Source organism: Acartia tonsa, chromosome 5 (genome assembly GCF_053477335.1).
Source record: "Acartia tonsa isolate MP-2025a chromosome 5, ASM5347733v1, whole genome shotgun sequence".
Classification (NCBI taxonomy): Eukaryota; Metazoa; Arthropoda; class Copepoda; order Calanoida; family Acartiidae; genus Acartia; species Acartia tonsa.
The window spans coordinates 1,398,125-1,412,500 of NC_137264.1; the positions used below are offsets into that span (position 1 = coordinate 1,398,125).

At 33.8% G+C, this 14,376-nt stretch overlaps 1 protein-coding gene across 5 annotated transcripts in view; it reads left to right on the forward strand.

Moving 5' to 3' along the window:
- The first annotated feature begins 6,769 nt into the window (after positions 1–6,769).
- Positions 6,770–14,376, forward strand: part of LOC145318503 (uncharacterized) — a 37,523-nt gene continuing 29,916 nt past the window's right edge. For 3 of the 5 annotated variants that reach the window (XM_080159784.1, XM_080159786.1, XM_080159787.1), the window contains exons 1-5: positions 6,770–7,322; positions 7,901–8,005; positions 9,265–9,423; positions 11,300–11,402; positions 13,950–13,999. In XM_080159784.1, coding sequence (XP_080015910.1) covers positions 7,212–7,322; positions 7,901–8,005; positions 9,265–9,423; positions 11,300–11,402; positions 13,950–13,999 — 528 coding nt within the window. In that variant the 5' untranslated portion in view covers positions 6,770–7,211. Of the gene's footprint in view, positions 7,323–7,895; positions 8,006–9,264; positions 9,424–11,299; positions 11,403–13,949; positions 14,000–14,376 lie in introns of all 5 variants that reach the window. The other 2 variants (XM_080159788.1, XM_080159785.1) reach the window with 2 other exon arrangements.

Below are 14,376 nucleotides of genomic sequence, written 5' to 3' on the forward strand. Positions count from 1 at the left end.
CCCTCTATTATCTCATTTCCTATTAGAGCTAGAGGGTTAAAAAAAAATTCTGCAGGTCCCCTGTTTGATAATGAATTTCTGACCTCAAGTGAATCAAAGTCAATTTTCGCTTCCTTCACCCTTTTATTAACCAACCTTTGTTTTTAAGTCCTTTTCTACTTAAAAATTTCAAACAGCTGTAATTTTTTTATTTTTGTAGCAAGAAGAACAATTTTGTTGCAGAAAATGTTTATCTTTAAGTAAATTTTATATTAGAAATATCAAAACATAAGTTCTAGCGGCCGCAGCTGTACTTGGTAGCTGCAAGCCGCCACAGTCCGCGGAAAATGTTGGCGGATCTTTATGAAATTTTAATACATTATGTAGACATGTAAGAAAAGCAATTTGAAGTCTCTAAGTCAAAAATTGCGGTCACAGGAGTCTTTTAAAGATTTCTGGAGATCTGGAGGATCAGGACCTGAAGGATCATACCTGGAACCTGAAATTTACTTGAACACCAGTATTTCATCTGAGGATGTATCACTAGAGGATATTACAGTATTTTGGTAAGATAAAATGCTTTGTTTAAGTCACAAAAATATATTTGCTTTTTACCTGGATGAAATTTCCAGGTTTGCTGGCATCCTGTTCCCGCCAGGATTGAGATATTCAAAAAGTTTTAACTCTCAGTTATGTGTCATACCCATACTTATAAAAGTCATACAGTTTGGGCTCTTTATCTTTCTCACACAGAAAAGAGGATAGATAAACCGGATGGGGGGGGGGGCATTCAACCCCCCCCCCCTGACCGTTAAGGGTTAAAAGTCGGGCCCCTTTTCAGACCCTAATCTGTAGGAAGGGAGGGGGGGTGGCATGAACACCCTTGCTTTTATTTCAGCTCTTTTCAGAGCTAGAGTCCTAAAAAGAATTATGCAAGGCCACTGTTTAATAATGAATTTAGACTATAAGTCAGTCAAAGTATTTTTTTTTATTTTTAAGGTAGAAAAGCAAATATTTAAGAAAATGTTTATCTTAATTATACTTATAATTCATATAGGGATTTACTAAAAGAGGATATTTAGTATCTTTGTAAGGTAAATTCTTTGTTTAAGTCTCTGGTATATGTTATATCCATATGTAATAAGTCACTTATTTATGGTTTTCAATCTTTTACACATGAAAAACTGAAGGGGGGGGGGGGCATTTAATAACATAATAAAATTTCATTATGATCTGCCGTAGTTTACCTGATGACTGCGGCAGCTGGCAGCTGCCAAGTACAGCTGTGCCCGCCAAAATTTATGTTTTGAGATTTGTAATACAAAATTTACATAAAGATAACATTTTCTGAAAAAAAAATAGTTTTCTAGCTTCAAAATTTAGAAAATGGCAGCCTTTTAAAATTGTTTAATAAAAAAGGACCTAAAAACAAAGATTGTTAAATAAAGGGGTGAAGGAAGCTGAAATTGACTTTGACTCACTTTTAGTTGGAAATTTATTATTAAACAGGGAACATGCACAAATTTTCTTAGCTTTCTAGCTCTAATAGGAGCTGAGATAATAAGAGGGGGGGGGGGGCGTTGCACCCCCCCCCCCCCCCGACTAATAGGCGCAGCAAGGGGCCTTACTTTTAGGGGTTAAGGATGATAAGAACAAAGGGTTATCATTATCAAGAAATGAAGAAATATGTGAAATAAGAAAAAGTTACTTGCCCTGTCATCTACAGATACCTTACAATGATGGAAAATTCAATTTTAATACCCTTATTTACTGAAGTTTTTAAAATCAGACCACAAAAGATACAATCGGGAAATGTGAAAAATATAAAAACAGCCAAAAAAAACCTATTAAAGATTTAATCTAAAAATACTAAAATCGCTTAGATATTGAAAAAATGAAATTAATAGGAAATTTTAACATGTCTAGATTAACAATAAGAGCTGCTTGTAACGTAAAAACTGACATACAGACGTAAGGAGGGACTGATCCCAATTATAGAATGGCTTCGCTTTCAAAATTATCTATTTTACCTTTTCTTATCATAAAATTGTAAGTAATGTATCTATTAAATAACAAATTAGATGGTGGGTTCATTTCCCCCTTTTTGTTTGACTATAAGTAGAGCCCCCAATCTTGTCTTTGTTTCCATGAAAAGGTAATAGAGTACATATTAATATTTTTAATAAAAAATGTTATTGCATAATTATTGTTAACCGAAATTCCGTATCATAATAAACACATAATTTTGTCACTTATAATGGTTTTTTATCATATACTTCCTTTTTTTCATCTCTTTATTTATGAAAAATTTACGTTATTTCTTGTTGGGAAAATTATAAAAAAAAATTGTTTTAATTTAAGCTTTTCTAAATTAAGATTTTATTTCATCAAAATTACCTACAATTTAGTTGAAAAAGAATAGGTAATAAATTAATAATTAAAAATGTTTTGATTGATTTTTTCATTTCAATTAAAACACCTTTTCTTCTTTTCCCACTGTTCTACATGCATAGTTTGAAATAGATAGAACAATAATGGACAGACGGAGCAATCTTAATTGTAGAAAAGCTTCGATTATAACAAGGATTTCATATTTAAACATGTGAAGCTTATTAAATTAGACTGCCTGATAAGCGAACTCTTTAAAACTAGGAATATTGTTGAGAAAAATAGATATATTTTGACTTAAGTCCATGCTCCTAGCTAGTACCTCTTTAAAATACCTATTCTAATATGACTAAATCTAACCTAACCTAAATTAATTGTTGTACAATTAGGTTTTAGGATTTTATCTTATATTATAAAGCTTGATAATAGAAATTATTTGTATTATAACATAATGCCTGACCTACAGTAAAACAATTATGACAACATCCATAAAAGAGAAGCTCCATAACAGTAGGACAAACGAACATAAACCCTTGAGTGTCAGAACTAAATAAGCAGAAGAATATAAATGTATATTTGTCAACAAAATTGTAGGCAAAACTGCTAAAATACAGACACTGTTTAAGGACATACTTACATTTTTAGGACTTGATTTTGGAGATGCTTCGCTTATAACATTATACCTAGATGTAATAGGAAACGGTATTAATACAAGGATGACAACATCCATAAAAGTGAAGCACTGAAACGGTAGGACAAACGGACGTGAACACTTATATAGTGTCAGACCTGAATAATTAGATTATAAATGTATAAGAGTCGGAGCAAAATTGTAAGTAAATTTGTTGAAAAACTGCTTTATACAGTATAATGTTTATGGACATATTTACATATTTAGAACTTGATTATAGAGTTGCTTTGCTTATAATATTATACTTTGTTGTCCTAGGAATCAATATACCAAAAATTAGATCAATCGGATGATTAGATCACATAAACATTTGTTGTTAAACAAGGATGACAACATCCATAAAAGCGAAGCACTGAAACGGTAGGACATTAACACTTGTATAGTGTCAGAACTGAATAATCATAATATAAATGTATAAGAGTCAAAGCAAAGTTGTAAGTAAATTTGTTGAAAAACTGCTTGATTCAGGATAATGTCAGGACATACATACATTTTTAGGACTTGATTATAGAGTTGCTTCGCTTATTACATTATACTTTGCTGTCCCAGGAATCAATATACCAAAAATCAGATCAATCGGATGATTAGATCACATAATAATTAGTTGTTAAAAAAGTAAAAAAATCTTTATGTTTAAAATGGACGTACGGACATTTTTGTGATAATAATAGAGTTGCTACGCTTTCTAAATCGTACCTAACTATTAAAGGAATCACCATGCAAAATTTAAAATCGATAGGTCAATTCTAACATGCCTAAATTAACGGAAAAAAACATCCGTTACGGACGGACGGACAGACCCTAATTATAGAAAAGCTTCGCTTTTAAAAAGTAAAATTTGTTGTTAAAAAAGTAGAAAAATCATTATGTTTAAAATGGACGTACGGAAATTTTGGTAATGATTATAGAGTTGCTACGCTTTCTAAATCGTACCTAACTACTAAAGGAATCACCATGCAAAATTTGAAATCAATAGGACAATTCTAACTTGCCTAAATTAACGAAAAAAGCTATCCGTTATGGACGGACGTACGGACAGACTGACCCTAATTATAGAAAAGCCTCGCTTTTAAAAATCAGATATAAAGATTGATTATAAGATATAAAAAAAAAACATTAAAAAGGTTGGACGTGCGGACTTTCTAGTAAGGATTATAGAGTTGCTACGCTTCATAAATCTTTACTTAACTGTTATAGGAATTATCATGCAAAGTTTGAAATCGCTAGGACAATTCTAACATGTCTAAATTAACAAAAAGAGCTAACCGTTACGGACGGACTGACGGACAGACTGGCTTTAATTATAGAAAAGCTTCGCTTTTAAAAACAAACAATAAACTACCCCGCCTTTTTGTCAAATAAGAGAGAGTTTTGTAAAATTAGGGTCGGTCCGTCCGTAATGGTTAGCTCTTTTCGTTAATTTCGGCATGTTAGAATTGTCCCATCGATATCAAACTTTGCATGATGATTCCCATGACAGTTAGGTACAATTTATAAAGCTTAGCATTTTGACAACATGTTGTTGTATAATATGCTTCTCCTATTCATCTGATTTTTGGAATATTGATTCTTAGGACAACAAGGTAAAGTATTATAAGCAAGGCAACTCTACAATAAAATCCTAAAAATGAAAGTATGCCCTTTTATTTGATCCTATATATGTGCAATTTTGCAATACATTTATGTATAATTTTGTTTAGACTTAAAAATTAATGTTCTGCTTCTGAAACTCTATAAGAGTTATTGTTTTAAATAGTTAAAATAGTTAAAACCTTCCCTGGACTAATAAGAAGCTACAGACAAAAAAGCTTACTACTTTATACAATAGGATACATCTGTGCTTCGCTAATAACGGATGTTGTCATCTTTGTTAATTGTGAATTAACATTTTTAGTAGCGAAGCTACTCTGTAATTTGAAATGTCCGTCTGTCCATCTGTCCGTATGTCTTAGTTTGGGGGAAACATGATTTTCTCGGCTCCTATAAAAGAAAAAAGGCAGAAACTTCTTGTCAACATTCTTATACTTGATTATTAGTAGCGAAGCTACTCTATAATTTAAAATGTCCGTCTGTCCTTATGTCCGTCTGTCTGTATGTATTAGTTTAAGGAAAACGTGATTTTCTCGGCTCCTATAAAAAACTCCTGAAACTTTTTTTCAACATTTTTATACTTGATTATCAATTTGCATTAATTATTACATTGTTCCTTAACGTCCTAAAAATCAATGTTTTAAAAATCATGTTTGAAAGTGACATACAGACATTTGTTAAAGATTATACAGAGTTTTTTAGAGTTGCTACGACCTATAAATAATGCATTAAGATTAAGAATGATAATACAAATTTTGAAATTCATAGGGTAATTCTAGCATGCCTAAATTAATTATCGGCGTTTTTTTCTAGCAAGGCAGGCAAGGGGGCCGAGCGCTGCGGCTAGGCAGGCAAGGGGGCAGAGTGCTGCGGCTAGGCAGGCAAGAGGGCCGAGCGCTGCGGCTAGGCAGACTAGGGAGCCGAGCGCTGCGGGCTTAGGGCGGACAAAGTAACCATAATTTTAGAAAAGCTTCGCTTCAAAAGATTCATAATGATATTAATTTTTCTATTCATTGTCCTCTTTCAATATTAATGCGATATTCTTAAATATCTTATTCCCATTATTATTAAATTTTCTTTAAAAAAATAGCTCATAACTTTTTAATAGAAAGTTTGCCAATTTCGTCCATAAAGTGTTAACACACTATTATATTCGTGTTCCCCACCCAACTATAAATTCCAAGTACACCTCTCATAGTACAAAACTGTATAAAAAGTCGTCAAAAAGGAACACGTAAAAATTTAAGATATCTGACAGTACAAGCAGGACATTCAGGACCCTTTTAGACTCCACCTTTTCTTGTCAGATTTCGATAACTAAGACCTGATTGAGTTTACCTTTTAGGGAAGATTCAAATAGGCCCCGGAATGGCTTTAGGCTATTTTATTTTTAGATTTAAGTCTTGGGATGCTTTAAGATTTTTTTTGCTGCCTTTCCTCGCCCCTAGACGCTAGGCTTGTCGCCGCTAGTAAACGAAAAACTCTTCCACTTCCCTTTATTTCTAATTTATTTTATAAAAAAAGGGAGGTGGTGGGTTTCAGTGCTTCTCAGACACTTTTAGGGAAACCGCCTGAAAAGCGCTGTCGAATTTTTAAAATGAAAATATGATTATGACAGGACAAACCATTAAATACATTTCTTTCATCGTATTATAAACGGCTTTCCGCGGATATAGAATGTATAATTATAAGATTAAAACCAGTTTTTTTAGACCCGAGGTGCCGAAGGCACGGGCTAAAAAAACTGTTTTTTTTAATCTTATGATTGTTCATTTTTATATTCGTAGAAAGCTGGATATAATTCGTTGAGAACCGGTTCCTATCCACCGGATTCGAATGAATGCGAGAACTATTATTCCACTTCTCAACACATATTCTCTTTGTATCATTATTTACAGTAATAAGCTCTTTGAATATTGTAAAATCATATGTATAATCTATTTAATTGAGAAAAAAAACTAATTTGCTCAATTTCGAATAATAGTAATCATTTTAAAATTTTTTATCCAAATATTATAATATAATTATCAAGATTTTTTTTTAAATTCGAAAAAAAAGTAAACAAAGTGTACACATGTACGACCAGTAAGCGAGAGACTGCCGTGAGTGATGCATGTAATTTTGTGTTATGTGTTAGTTAAATTCCTTAATTGAGTTAATCGATATGAAATGAAGTCGAGGATTTCAAGTTCCATAAGTAGCGAAATGCTAAAACATAGAATGTACAAACGGACAAAGAAAGTTATAGAGCAGACGTTGTCATATTACAAAAAGTAAATTAAGAAAGTATATGCAAAATCTCACTGAAATAAGTAAAAAACCGATGAAACAGGTTAATTATATACTGGATACTTATTGGTACGGGCAATCGTCAACAAAAGTTATAAGATTTTCTATCTTAAGAGGGAGGCGAGAATGGATGGATGGACAAAGTGCATTATGGAAAAGCTTCGCTTCCAAAAAGTTTTTAGTTGACGACTAAGGTAAGTCGACTAAAATAAAAATTGTTAGTGATTGGATTGAAGCTATATGGAAAATCCTGTTATGTATAGAAGTTTAGGTAATGTATCGTTCTTGTTTTCAGATGAGGTTGTCAGGTTCGTCAGCCTGTTGGCTGCTGCTGACATTGCTGATTATCTGCAGCACAGCTGACGCAGGACCTATGGGAAAAAGGAATAAATACTTTATACATATTTACTAGCGACTACGCCCCTAGAGGCCTAGGGTGTGAAGGGAATTCGACCTTTCAGTTTTGAGATTTTAAAAAATTAGGGGTAAAATTTTTAATTGGGAGATACCCTTCTCCAAAACAGCTTAAACCCTTAGCAGCGCGTACACTATAAAGGTTGGCCATATTCAGCGTAAATAAAACTTGTTAATATTTGAACAGTTATTTTTATGTTCGCTACTTATAAATACATTTTGTCATTCTCGCCTTGGAACAATACATATCTATCCTATTATATAAAGTAGTAAGCTTTTTTTGTCTGTCCCGAAGGATCTCGCTAACCGCTGAACCGATATTGTTCTCCTTTACAGTGAAACTTCTTATAGGTCCTGGGAAGGTTTTAAACTATTTTTTGGGAGGGTGTCTTCACCCCCTCCGCCCCCCCCCCTATAAAAATATTTTTTTACTCTTTTGAAACTCATATTTAAAATGGGATGAGGTCGACTTTTCCCTCTTAAGTGCCCCTAGAGGCTTCTAGGGGGCGTAGCCGCTAGTTATCTATAAAGCATATATTTGTGGAAAGACGGAGGCGAGATGCCGAGTCGATTGAGCGTGGTTCAAACTGGTTTAAATCTTTCTACAGCATGTTCTCCTCCGCCTCCGCCTCCTCGCCTGCCCCTACCTCGAAAGTAAGTGTCCTTGTTCAGTCACTTTTAATTAAAAATTAATTCAATCCTATTATATAATCCTTAGGATCTCGCTAACCGCTGAACCGATATTGTTCTCCTTTACAGTGAAGCTTCTTATAGGTCTTAAGAAGGTTTTAAACTATTTTTGGGGAGGGTGTCTTCACCCCCTCTCCCAAAAAAGTATTTTTTTTACTTTTTCAAAAATTCAAATTTTAAATTGGATGAGGTCGACTTTTCCTCTTCCTACCTTAAGTGCCTCTAGAGGCTTCTAGGGGGCGTAGCCGCTAGTCTATAATACAAAGTAGAACGATGTCTGTCTGTCTGTCCGTCTGAAGCTTAAGATCTCGGTAACCGCTGAACCGAATGGGCTCTACTCTTCAGGGAATATACCTACTGGTCCTGTGGTGGTTTTAGGCTATTTTCTTGGGGGGTGGGATATCCCCAACCCCCCAAAAAAACAAAAAAAAATCCCCTCACATTTTTTTTTGTAGGAGATATCCTTGGTCCCTTTTTTTTGCAGGAGATTTCCTTGGTCCTTCTTATTTTTTTTATAATCTCTTGGGACAAAGCCCCTAGAGGCTAGAGGCGAAGCCGCTAGTTGATTAGAAAAGTAATGAACCATACTAAAACAAGAATGACAACATCCACCAAGCGAAGCTCTGAAACGGTAGGACAAACTGACATTAACATTTGTAGAGTGTCAGAACTGAATAATCAGAATATAAATATATAAAAATCGGAGCAAAATTGTAAGTAAATTTGTTGAAAAACTGCTTAAATACAGGATATTGTTTAAGGACATACTTGCATTTTTAAGACTTTATTGTAGAGATGTTTCGCTTTTAGCATCCTTCTTTGTTGTCCTAGGAATCAGTATTCCAAAAATCAAATCAATCTGATAATTTTTATCACATAAAATTTGTTAATGAAAAAGTTAAAAAATCAACATGTTTAAAATGGACGTACGGACATTCTGCTAACAATTATAGAGTTGCTACGCTTTCTAAATTGTACACTACAGAAATTATCCTGCAAAGTTTCGAATCGAAAGGACAATTCTAACCTGTTTAAATTAACGAAAAGAGCTAACTGTCCGTGACGTACGTAGGTACATTCTACTCAAATAAAACCATTATGGGGACCATTTAGTAGAACAGCAGTTCAGCTGTTAGTGAGATCTTTGGGGATGGACAGACCAACATGATTCTACTTATCAGATTTTAAAGGGTAAGTCTTGCTGATTCTCCTTTAATTTTTAGTTGGGAATAACTCCCCTGTCACCACAGACCTCTAAAAAACCTATCAATTCTTCACCTGGAAAATCCTCAGAAGCAGCCTCTCAAGATACTATTGGAGAGAAGAAGGTTGATCCTTTCTCTGTGTTAAACAGTATTGCAACGGATGGAGCAAAGGATAAGGTAAACAAAAAGTATTTTTAACTTCAGTTTTTTACATGTATGATTTCTGAAATTAAATAAGTTGGGGTTGGATTAAGAGGGGGGGGGGGGGGGGGTTAATGCAACTATCTCGTAATCAATGTATAAATGGCACTTAGAATTCGAATTTCGATCTGAAATTTTGTATGATTAATCCTTGGTAGGTCTATCTATAATACAAAGTAGCTTGATGTCTGTCCATCTGAAGCTTAAGATCTCGGTAACCACTGAACCGATCGGATTCTTCTCTTCAGGGAATATTCCTACTGGCCATGTGGTGGTTTTAGGCTATTTTCTTGGGGGGTGGGACACATTCAACCCCCCAAAAAATCAAAAAATCCCCCCCACCCCATTTTTTTTTTTTTTTTGCAGAAGATTTCCTCTGTTCTTTTTTTTGCAGAAGATTTCCTTGGTCCTTTTACGAATTTCCCCTAAATTTTTTTTGATCACTTCTTGGGGAAAGCCCCTAGAGGCTAGGGGCGAAGCTTCTAGTTTTCCTTAAATCGAACAAAAAGTTGAAAAGTAACGGCTAACAGCTCAGCCATTTAGCCGGTTTTTTTTTGGATATTTTTAGAGCAAATCTGTCATAAATTACGTAGAAATTAACTTTTAAAAAACATATTTTTGCATTAAATGATTGTTAGATTTCTAGTACCAGCAACTACCAGCTGGAATCGTTTGAAAACGTTTTGGAGCAGCAAAGAGTATTATGTGGAGATAGGTTTCGTGATGGATTTGCATTGAAAATGCCAAAAAATGGCTAAACGGTTGAGCCGTTAGCCGTTACTTTTCCAACTTTTTGTTCGATTTAGTGAAAATAGACCTACTAAGGATTACTCATGCAAAATTTCAGATCGAAATTCAAATTCTAAGTGCCACTTATACATTGATTACGAGATGGTTGCATTAAAACCCCCCCCCCCTTACGTAGAAATCAACTTTTTAAAACATATTTTTGCTTTAAATGATGTGAAATGATGCAAAAAAAATTTTAGATTTCTAGTACCAGCAACTACTAGCTAGAATCGTTTGAAAACGTTTTGGAGCAGCAAAGAGTATTATGTGGTTTTGTGATGGATTTGCATTAAAAATGCCAAAAAATGGCTAAACGGCTGATCCGTTAGCCGTTACTTTTCCAACTTTTTGTTCGATTTAGTGAAAATAGACCTACTAAGGATTACTCATGCAAAATTTTAGATCAAAATTTGAATTCTAAGTGCCATTTATACATTAATTACGAGATGGTTGTATTAACCCCCTCCCCCTTGCTGCAGATTATAATTTGGGTTTAAAAGATGACCTGAAACATTAAACAATTACAAAAACTTTCAATTAACATTAACCGTCAGTAAAAACTATTTTATGATGAATGGGTCCATTTTGTTTGTAAACACTACATTCCAGAGACTAATATGTTTTTGTCGCATCATATTGTAGACAGCTTTATCTGGATATTAGAATGTTTACATAAGATAAACATTACAGAAAAAATTGTTATTCTAGATTCAATAATAAAAAAATTACAGCCATTAAAATTTTTTTAAAAGCAGAGATTTTTGTTGTAAAATATAAAAAAATATATTGCCGGATAGTTTCAATATCCTGTATCCGGTAGGATATTGAAAAAGGCCGGATATCCGGCCCAATTCTAGTACGTAATCTACTCAAATAAAACCATTATGGGGACCATGTAGTAGAACAGCATTTTTTTATCGCATCATATTGTAGACAGCTTTATCTGGATATTGGAATGAAAAAAAATATAAGATTAGAACCAGCTTTGATAGCCCTAAGGGGCCAAATCCCAAGCCCCAAAAAAGCCCAAGCCAACAAAACTTATTATCCTGAATTATTCCAGGCTCCTGGTTCTGGAGAGGCACCCATGCCTACCCCGTCGCCGAGTAACGGACGTCCCAAATTGGTAGTGGAAAACTACTTCCCTGAGTTATCTGTAGGTGAAGGTGATTTTTCCGTACTTTTTTAAATTGTGTTTATATCTTTTTATCCTGAAAATCATCTTAACCACAGTTCATTTTTTGAGTGGTTCTTTTAGGATAAATTTGTTTAACTGATTACCCAGAGAAACTTTAAAAAAACAAGGATGACAACAACCATAAAAGCGAAGCACTGAAACGGCAGGACAAATTTATGACCAATTTCTTTACTATATATTAGTCTTCTTTATCTCATAATTCTATTGCAAAGGGGTAGTTGCTCGAAATGCATTTAAACTTGAATTTACTGCATGCATATTTTTTCCTCTTTTACGGTTTAAACTACATTTATAGGGCATGTATATGAAAGAATTTAAATTTTCCACCATGTAGTTTTAATAATATCAAGACTTGAAAATCGTAATTATATATAGCTGGCTTTTTTTTTCAAAACCAGCATGACTACTAATTTAGTGTAATTGTTTATTTATTGTAGAACAAAAATTATACATGTTTGATGGCATACTTGAAACTTATGCCTGAAATAATTTGTCTATTAGTGTATTTATAGCAATTACTATGAACTGAATCAATCCATTTTTAGTTTTTCTTCATTCAGGTTATTTTAGTTTAAATTATTAATGCAAGTGTCTGGTTGGTCACTGATGCCCCATTCCCTTATTTTTAATTGAATGAAAATAAGGATGGTAGTTTTTCTATGCTAACACTTGAGGGGGGCCTTAACCCCTTGGATCCTATACCTTCAGTGGCTTTATCCAGCTGGGCTACCCAGTACCCTAACCTAAAGTAAGGGGGGGGGGGTTAATGCTACCATCTCATAATCAGTGAGCAAATGTCACTTAGAATTTGAATTTCGATCTGAAATTTTGCATGAGTAATCCTTAGTAAGTTTATTTTCCCTAAATCGAACAAAAAGTTGAAAAAGTAACGGCTAACGGCAAGTAACGTTTTATGTTTATCAGTTTTTTTTGGCTATTTTTAGGGCAAATCTGCCATAAATTATGTAGGAATCAACTTTTTGAAACATATTTTTTCTTTAAATCATGTGAAATGATACAAAATAAACGGTTCCATTGGAATTCAGCCCACACGGGATTCAACCCACGGAATTCAGCCCAGCGGGATTCAACCCAACGGTATTCAGCCCACACGGGATTCAACCCACGGTATTCAGCCCACACGGGATTCAACCCACGGTATTCAGTCCATACAGTACTCAACCCACGGAATTCAGTCCATACGGGACTCAACCCACGGAATTCAGTCCATACGGGACTCAACCCACGGAATTCAGTCCATACGGGACTCAACCCACGGAATTCAGTCCATACGGGACTCAACCCACGGAATTCAGTCCACACGGGATTCAACCCATTATATTTGTAAAATTATCAGTTTGAAAAAAAATATTTTTTTATTTGAGAACAAAATTTTTAGAAATTTTTTTTAAAAAGTTTTTTTAAATTTTTTTATTGTAGAAATTATTTTAAAAAATATGCCTTATAAAAAAATTTGAGAAAAAAGAATTATTTTCTAAAAATTTGTTTCTCAAATTTGAAAAAAAAATATTTGTTTTTAAAACTGAGAATTTTTTTTTTATATTTGGTTGAATTCCGTGTGGACTGAATTCTCAGTTTTAAAAACAAAGATTTTTTTTTATTCACATTTGAGAAACAAATTTTTATAAAACAATTCTTTTTTTCTCAAATGTTTTTATAAAGCATATTTTATAAAATAATTTCTATAATAAAAAAAATTTACATAAACTTTTTCAAAACTTTTTTTTTTAATTTTCTAAAAATTTAGTTCTTAAATTTAAAAAAAAATATTTTTGAAAACTGGTAATTTTAGATATATAATGGGTTGAATCCCGTATGGACTGAATTCCATGGGTTGAGTTCCGTATGGACTGAATTCCGTGGGTTGAGTCCCGTATGGACTGAATTCCATGGGTTGAGTCCCGTATGGACTGAATTCCGTGGGTTGAGTCCCGTATGGACTGAATTCCGTGGGTTGAGTCCCGTATGGACTGAATTCCGTGGGTTGAGTCCCATGTGGGCTGAATTACGTGTGGGCTGAATCACGTGGGTTGAATCCCGTGTGGGCTGAATACCGTTGGGTTGAATCCCGCTGGGCTGAATTCCGTGGGTTGAATCCCGTGTGGACTGAATTCCAATGGAACCAAAATAAACATATTTAGATTTCTAGTACCAGCAACTAGCGGCTAGAAATGTTTGAAGACGTTTTGGAGCAGCAAAGAGTATTATGTGGAGATAGGTTTCGTGATGGCTTGCCTTGCTGGCGGCTCAGCCGTTGGCCATTATTTTTCCAACTTTTTGTTCAATTTAGGGAAAATAGACCTAAAGCGCCATTTGCTCACTGATTACGAGATGGTTGCATTAACCTTCCCCCCCCCCCTTAATAAACAAAATTCACAACCCTAAAATTCACAGCCCCTCTTCTTTAAAATTTGTTTTAAAATAAGGAAGGGGTGAGGTGTGGGTGGTTATCAGTGCTGAAAAGTTATAGTTCCCAATTTTATTTAATATTTAGATCCTATGCCGTCAAACCTGAACAACCAAGCCAACCAAGCCCATCAAAATGTAAGTTTTATATAACATGTTTAAAAGACTTTTTTAGTCTTAAATTAGTACTACAGTGTGTTTTTTTTATGAGAACTTTTTTGAAAGCAATTTTACCCCACTTATAGTTATCAGAATTAATGGCTTATTTTCTTCGTTTTTTAATGCAATTAATAGAACAACAAAAAAATATTTCAGTTTTTATTTAAAAAGTACAGTAAAATCTAAACTTCAAAACATAGGTGTCAACATCTAAAAAAGGTTTTAGCATTTTCTTATGCTCAAATATTCAACCTTTTGCAAGAATTGCTGCTTAACACTTCAAAGTTGAGATAAAGAGCTAAAAATGTATACCGATACTATTAAATACATGTATTAGCACATATCAAAGGTCATAT